This window comes from Paramacrobiotus metropolitanus, unplaced genomic scaffold, assembly GCF_019649055.1.
Source record: "Paramacrobiotus metropolitanus isolate TYO unplaced genomic scaffold, Prichtersi_v1.0 Parri_scaffold0000158, whole genome shotgun sequence".
NCBI classification, from domain to species: Eukaryota; Metazoa; Tardigrada; class Eutardigrada; order Parachela; family Macrobiotidae; genus Paramacrobiotus; species Paramacrobiotus metropolitanus.
In genome coordinates this window covers 235,236-242,820 of record NW_026570378.1, presented here as the reverse complement: position 1 = coordinate 242,820, position 7,585 = coordinate 235,236, and the positions used below count along the sequence as shown (strand labels likewise).

General features: G+C 42.7%; 1 protein-coding gene across 1 annotated transcript; it reads left to right on the top strand.

Moving 5' to 3' along the window:
* Nucleotides 1-133: 133 nt before the first annotated feature.
* On the top strand, nucleotides 134-7,068 carry LOC129599930 (ubiquinone biosynthesis O-methyltransferase-like). The gene is made up of 3 exons (XM_055498299.1): nucleotides 134-308; nucleotides 484-918; nucleotides 6,407-7,068. Exons 1-3 carry the CDS (start codon nucleotides 306-308, stop codon nucleotides 6,872-6,874), a joined length of 906 nt encoding a protein of 301 aa, XP_055354274.1. The 5' UTR covers nucleotides 134-305; the 3' UTR covers nucleotides 6,875-7,068.
* The last annotated feature ends 517 nt before the right edge of the window (nucleotides 7,069-7,585 follow it).

Below are 7,585 nucleotides of genomic sequence, written 5' to 3'. Positions count from 1 at the left end.
TCTGTCTTGTCGCTTTTCCCCGTTACCCGCCAGCTGATCGACACTGTCAGCTACGTATGCACCGTATAGTACGTACACAGTACACTCGTACAGCTGTGAGACCTATAAACCAGGTATTAAAGCACTGTGATAAAATTTTGTGAGCGCTTGAAAAGCCTTGAATCTGCTATAAGTACGCTGCTTCGACGTTGTTTTCAAGCAGTATTAAATTTTACTTTGTAAATTCCCTCAGTTAGTTTTCTGTTGGAACGTATAGTCAGGATTGCAGTCATATTTTGAATTTTTGATCCACACGGATTCCACAAATGGTAAGTTGTTGTGGTTTTTATGAGGCAGGGTGCTGTTGCACATTGCACATGCAAGTCTAGCATCTATTGTACAATCATCGGCTTACCGCAGGACGCAGGCTAATTAGCACCACTGTTTCTGCAAATTTTTTGAGTGTATTCTAAGCTTTCTTCAAAATCGTAGTTTTGCTTACAGGCTATGCAAGGCACTCTACTAGAATTTATCCTGGGATGGCTGATGATCCCATGGCGAATTTTTGTGGAAATCTACAGGCATGCTTTTCCTCCCGCTAACGAAGCTGGAGAGCATGAGCACGAAGGAATGCTGGATGCGTCAAGCGGGGACATCACCATTGACAAGCGCGAATTGTCGCACTGGACGAAATTATCCCAGCAGTGGTGGGACCCGGAAGGCGACTTTGCTTTGCTGCATGGATTTAACCATTGCCGGATCCCGATGATTCTGGATGCCTACAGCAAGTATATTGCCCAGAAGCCGTTGCCGGATACCAATCCCCTGCGTGGCGCGAAGATCATCGATGTGGGATGCGGCGCTGGATTCGTTTCCGAGCCGCTGCGGGAGTACGGCGCGGATATTACCGGAGTCGATATGGTTCCGGCCGTCATTGAGGTGCAGACGTTAAAACGATTTATACAGTACATTTTAACATTTGCGATAACATTGTTAAAAATATTATCAGCACTTTTAAAATAAAAAAATAGTAATAAAAATTTATTATATTATTAAAAATTATATTAATTTTCTACAGTTTAAAAAAAATCATTTTAAATAGAATTTAAATGGATTGATTTTGAAGTTTTTAAGCTTTACTTGTGGTTAGTCACGTTAGTGTGAACTTAATTCAGTTTTTAGTTTTTAAAATTCCAAATTAATTTTTTTTGAAATTTGCAGATTGGGTGTTTTCTGATAAGTAATTTAAGCAACATGGCAGGGTAACTAGCTAAATTATTCCTATACTCGTATGCTTAACAGTTTAATTTAAAAGTGAGTCTGGTCCAGCAACTTTTCTTTGCCGTTTTCTCCTTCCGGTTACCAGAACACAGGGCCGTCGTTAGACCCCTATCCAATTTTCAAAACGCTACTCCTCCTACAGTTTCCATCCGATAATTTTTCTGAATACACCATTGAACTCAGCGTAAAATTCTGAACAAGATGATTGAGGCCGATTTTTGAAATTCGAATTTCCCCTGGATCGACTACAGGCGGTTGCCTGTGACAGACATGTTTTTGGGGCTTTCCCCTGGCCCCCTAAACATATTTTGACACTAAAAAACACGTTTTTAGCTTGTTTTAACTCGTTTTTCATGAACTTTAACTAATATTGAGTGATTTAAATTTTTTCATGATTCTACATCGTAAATATCATCATCATTCGCTGGAAGGAAAGTGTTAAAAGGCCAGTCGTTATCCGATTCTTGCTCCAATCGATCGTTTTCCGGCACATCGTTAAAAGATTTACAATACCGTAATACTGTGCAATTTCCAGTCCGTTTTAATGTGATCGTAAACATTTATTTTGGGCAAATACCCCTTCCTTCTCCGAGCAGATCGACATGTCGTTAAAAGACCGCGAAAGATCATCACGAATAAAGTCGGTAAAACAGAATTTGTCTTCGGTCGACGTTCTTAACTTTTTAAAGTTGTAACGTCTTTCATGTTTTTTTTTGCGTCGAGGTGCGCATACTGAGCTGACGCTTGCTAGAAAAAACAAAATATTTCAACACCTTCATTTCTTTACCTAACATTGGCGCTTTGTAAAATATTATTCTACAAAGAGAAACGGCTACACGAGCTGGTGATCAAGCAAAAAAGACGGCACAAAAAACAAGTAGAGCTTCGTTTTGGTAGCCCGGAGCGATTGCATACTTGGTGAAACTGGTTAGAAAGTTGGCCCTGTTTGGCACAGCAAAAAAATAAAATCGCTCAAAACCATTTAAATTTGATGAAAAACGAGTAAAAACAAGCTAAAGACGTGTTTTTTAGTGCCAAAATATGTTTAGGGGGCCAGGGGGGAAAGCCCCAAAAACATGTCTGTCGCACAGGGCAACCGCCCGTGGTAGTCGATCCAGGGGAAATTCGAATTTCAAAAATCGGCCTCAATCATCTTGTTCAGAATTTTACGCTGAGTTCAATGGTGTATTCAGAAAAATTATCGGATGGAAACCGTAGGAGGAGTAGTGTTTTGAAAATTGGATAGGGGTCTAACGACGGCCCTGCATGTTAATAACGGCCGAAGTTCGAAAACAGGCGCAGCCTCAGTGAACGGTGATTTCATTTCCATACTCACCACTTCAGTATCGGGCATCGGTGTCTCCTGGTGGGACAGGTAGACGAGGTTCAGCCACCCAGTCCGTCCTGGACGCAACCCGACGCTGATGGTACTGGTGGCGGTATGCCAGGCCGTGCGGAACGCCGCCCCGGCCTGGATCAGAAGGATCTGTTGGGTGGCGGCCATCACATGCTTATCCATGACAGGCACGGCGTGTCGCCAGTAGCGCAACCGCTCGGGCGAGAAAGCCACCCACCCGTCCCCCTCCCCCGCCGGGGGGACGTAGTGCAGGCGCTCCGGTCGCACCACCGTGCGCAGCGTCTCCCCGTCCGGGAGGTGGAGGGCCACACAAGCATACTTGTACTGGACACTGCCGTCCTCCCCCGCCAGGAAGGTTGAGGGGTACCAGCACCACGGCTGCCCGGGGACATGCTTCAGCGAACGGAGCACCCCCCGACAAAACGTTGTGTAATCAGGGGCGGTGCAGTAGAGGGTCAGGACGGGGTCCGGATCACGGGGGGGCGCGGGGGCCCCGCCATTCCAGACACTGGTTAATGGGCACGCTGACTTTGTCCTGACCCGTCACGCCAAGGTCGACGAGGAAGTCGCCGGTGGGGGACAGATCGCGGATGATGCCGTGGCGTACTAAGCCGAAGGTGTCGTCACGCACACCGACCACGCCACACCGATACCAGTTCAGTATGAAATCCCACCTTTTCACGGTTATCGCTATGTTTGCGACAGGCGCAGGTGGTTCGGTGGCCGCTGGAACCGATGAACCCGACGGATCGTTCATTATTAGTTTCTCTAACAGCAGACGGACCAGGAAAAAATATTGTTACTTTTTATAAGAGCAGGATGCCAAGAAAAAAATTTTGTAGTCCAAAATAGGTTTAGAACTTTAGATAGCGCTCACAACGGGCTCAGTTCCCGAAGCCACCTCGGGAAAGATGGGAAAGTGGTGCTTTGACCAGTGTCCACGCGGATATGCGCTATCCAGAGATAAGATTAAGACCAGCATAAAAATAGGGCTCAAATGCTGTTAATATGTACTAATTTGAGTGGCATGGAGTTACAGCAGTTACTCCACCATCTCTCCAAACATTTGGTTCGGTGTAAGGAACGAAGATCCACGGAAAATGGAATTCCACGGTGGAATTCCGTTTTCCAAATCCGCGATCCAGGCGACCTGCTTGGATTTGGAAAACGGAATTTAGGAAATCCGTGGAATTCCACTTTTCGAATGGAAATCCAAATTTCTGTATTTGGATTTCCAAACGTACGAAAACTTACGAAATTATCGAAACCAAGCCGTCAGTTTCTCACTTTTTTCACATTTTTGCCAAAACCAATGTCAGTTTCAGCAGTTTTCAATTTTTTTGGCGGCATGGAAACAAAACGTGATGCATTGTTTATATTGTTACGACAAAAAATTCCAGCGCACTAGCATTTAATGAGTGCAAAAATGCAAATACCTCACTGTCGCCCACCCGGTACTAATGATTAGGCATTTAGCGCACTAATAATAATTTGGAAAACATTAATGCTACTGTATATGATTCTATCTATCACTTACATACAAGATCTCGAAGCCGATCAGTTGAATGAGAGCTTTTTGTTATAACAGTGTTGTTTTGCTCATCGTAATTAACTTATTCTTATGTTAAAATACGAAAGTGCGAATACAATAAGGGGGAAATTTGCATCCTAATATGGGATCTAAGACATAAACAAACCACTTTCATTTTTAAAAATTAACATTAGACTTTTATGTTTTATTTTAGTAAGGTTTTTTCACTTTTCAACTGTTTTATTATTTCAATAATTAGTATTTTAGTAAAGTAAATTAACAAGTCAGCTACGTAAATTTGTATTTAGTAATAAGTCGTTAATTAGCTTCAATGTTTCAACAACTACAACCGGTTTTGTGGTCTTGCAAAAAACAGGTTACTTTCATGCTTGAAAGTTGAAACTATGAATCTGCAGCGAACAACTGGATGGCATTAACTGAAATGGTGTTTAATTGGTAGCCGGGCTACGCTGGATAGCTATCTATGTGGAAACAAAGCTAAAAAATGGTTTTCCAACGAAAACTGTAAAATCCTTGGATTTACGGAAATCCATTTGGATTTCCGTAAATCCACGGAATCCATGGAAATCCATGGCAATTTCCTTTCCAAATCCTTTCCACGGGCCCGAACCCGTGGAAATTCGTTCCTTAGTTCGGTGATAAGTAACTTTTTCAGATTTTTTGAAACAGCTGGCTCAAGCTGTTAGCCCCTTACATTCTCAAATTGCCAACCGTTGATGGTTGCCTTGCCGAAATGACGGCTAATTGGCAGCCGCCCTATTGGTCGCTCTCTCGTGCGTGCGCGTCTGACGCAATTTAAATAAAATACTTACAGACAGGGCCGTCGTTAGACCCCTATCCAATTTTCAAAACACTACTCCTCCTACGGTTTCCATCCGATAATTTTTCTGAATACACCATTGAACTCAGCGTAAAATTCTGAACAAGATGATTGAGGCCGATTTTTGAAATTCGAATTTCCCCTGGATCGACTACCACGGGCGGTTGCCCTGTGCGACAGACATGTTTTTGGGGCTTTCCCCCCTGGCCCCCCTAAACATATTTTGGCACTAAAAAACACGTCTTTAGCTTGTTTTTACTCGTTTTTCATCAAATTTAAATGGTTTTGAGCGATTTTATTTTTGCTGTGCCAAACAGGGCCAACTTTCTAACCAGTTTCACCAAGTATGCAATCGCTCCGGGCTACCAAAACGAAGCTCTACTTGTTTTTTGTGCCGTCTTTTTGCTTGATCACCAGCTCGTGTAGCCGTTTCTCTTTGTAGAATAATATTTTACAAAGCGCCAATGTTAGGTAAAGAAATGAAGGTGTTGAAATATTTTGTTTTTCTAGCAAGCGTCAGCTCAGTATGCGCACCTCGACATAAAAAAAAACATGAAAGACGTTACAACTTTAAAAAGTTAAGAACGTCGACCGAAGACAAATTCTGTTTTACCGACTTTATTCGTGATGATCTTTCGCGGTCTTTTAACGACATGTCGATCTGCTCGGAGAAGGAAGGGGGTATTTTACCAAAAATAAATGTTTACGATCACATTAAAACGGACTGGAAATTGCACAGTATTACGGTATTGTAAATCTTTTAACGATGTGCCGGAAAACGATCGATTGGAGCAAGAATCGGATAACGACTGGCCTTTTAACACTTTCCTTCCAGCGAATGATGATGATATTTACGATGTAGAATCATGAAAAAATTTAAATCACTCAATATTAGTTAAAGTTCATGAAAACGAGTTAAAACAAGCTAAAAAACGTGTTTTTTAGTGTCAAAATATGTTTAGGGGGGCCAGGGGGGAAAAGCCCCAAAAACATGTCTGTCGCACAGGGCAACCGCCCGTTGTAGTCGATCCAGGGAAATTCGAATTTCAAAATCGGCCTCAATCATCTTGTTCAGAATTTTACGCTGAGTTCAATGGTGTATTCAGAAAAATTATCGGATGGAAACTGTAGGAGGAGTAGCGTTTTGGTGAACAAGGGTCTAACGGCCCTGCCAGAACATAAACTTTTCTTATCATAAGTCATACCAGCCATATTACCGGGTGTCGGTATTTGTGACTTAATGAGCCTGAGGTGCATTAATTTTCGAATTGCGTCCCTAGACTGTGCTGGCGATGAATTTTTCATGGCTTAAATCGTTTAAGTTGGCGTATTGTGTACCAACATTACTTGGTAATATGTAAAATTAGTGGGGCCTGTGTCGGCGAACGACAAAACTAAACCCTAATTAAATCTGTAGTTAGCCAAAGCGCATTGGAACGAAAGGCATCCGACGGAAATCGGTCCAGACTACCTCTGCACGTCGGTGGAGGAAATTTCATCGCAGCGCCCGGAGGAATTCGACATGGTGTTGTGCTTAGAAGTACTCGATCATGTGGCCAACTGGAAAGAATTTGCGGCGCAGTCCTGCCGACTACTGCGGCCTGGAGGCTGTGCTATCTTCTCCACGATCAACCGGACTTTGGCGGCACTGATCATCGCGATTATTGGCGGCGAACACCTGTTGCGCATCGTGCCGATGGATACGCATCATCTGCGCAAATTCATTAAGCCCAGTGAGGTTGAGTATGAACTGAACAAACACGGTTTGGTGCAGGTTAACCTCACCGGATGTACGCCGGTGGATCCGTGGGCCCGCCGACCTCGCTGGTCAGACGTTTCTTACTGTGGTGTGACGTATGCTATCACTGCTGTTAAACGCGCTTGACTTTGCTATATGAATTTTGTTCATTTCCGGAACTCGTTTGCTCTTACAGTATGTGGGATAGGCATTTGCAACAAGAAATAAACAAAACAGGAAGATGCTAATTATGCTATGTATTCGCATTCTGCATTTACTTTTCGTTCTGTCGTCCTGTATCCAGTAAATTTTTGCTGATGACGAATATATATGCAGGTACGAACAGTCGTTAATAAAAATAACAATAACAAAATTACATATTTGCATTAATTAACCACCTATTTCGGCTTTTTTGGTTTGTCGAACTTGTTATATTATAGTATGTACTGGAAGTGTAGTAAGTACTTACTACTAACCACTGTAATTTACGGTATACAGCGCCTATAATGTGTATAATGGGTAATGCTGGCCAGTGGCCATAGTGATTTGACTCATGACTGTTATGTCGCGACGTAAAAGTAATAAAGAACACAATAAAAATGTGTATTGCATCACAGCTTATAAAAAAAGGGCCAGTTCCATTATTGTACCCGTCCAAAGCGTCCATCGACAAATTCTAAATAGAAAATTGCTCATAAACTATTAAAAGTACTTCTTTCTCCAAGGAGCACACAAAGAAACGGCACACCGACAACTCGCTGACGGTCATCTTGTTAACTGACAACTTGCTTACGACTATTTGCTGACCGACAAAATTTTGACCCGACAGTTTGTTGAAACAACAAAACGCTGAACGAC

Coding starts and splice junctions, on each gene's coding strand:
- LOC129599930 (XM_055498299.1), top strand. Junction 919..6,406: donor TGGTTCCGGCCGTCATTGAG/GTGCAGACGTTA, acceptor TTAAATCTGTAG/TTAGCCAAAGCGCATTGGAA.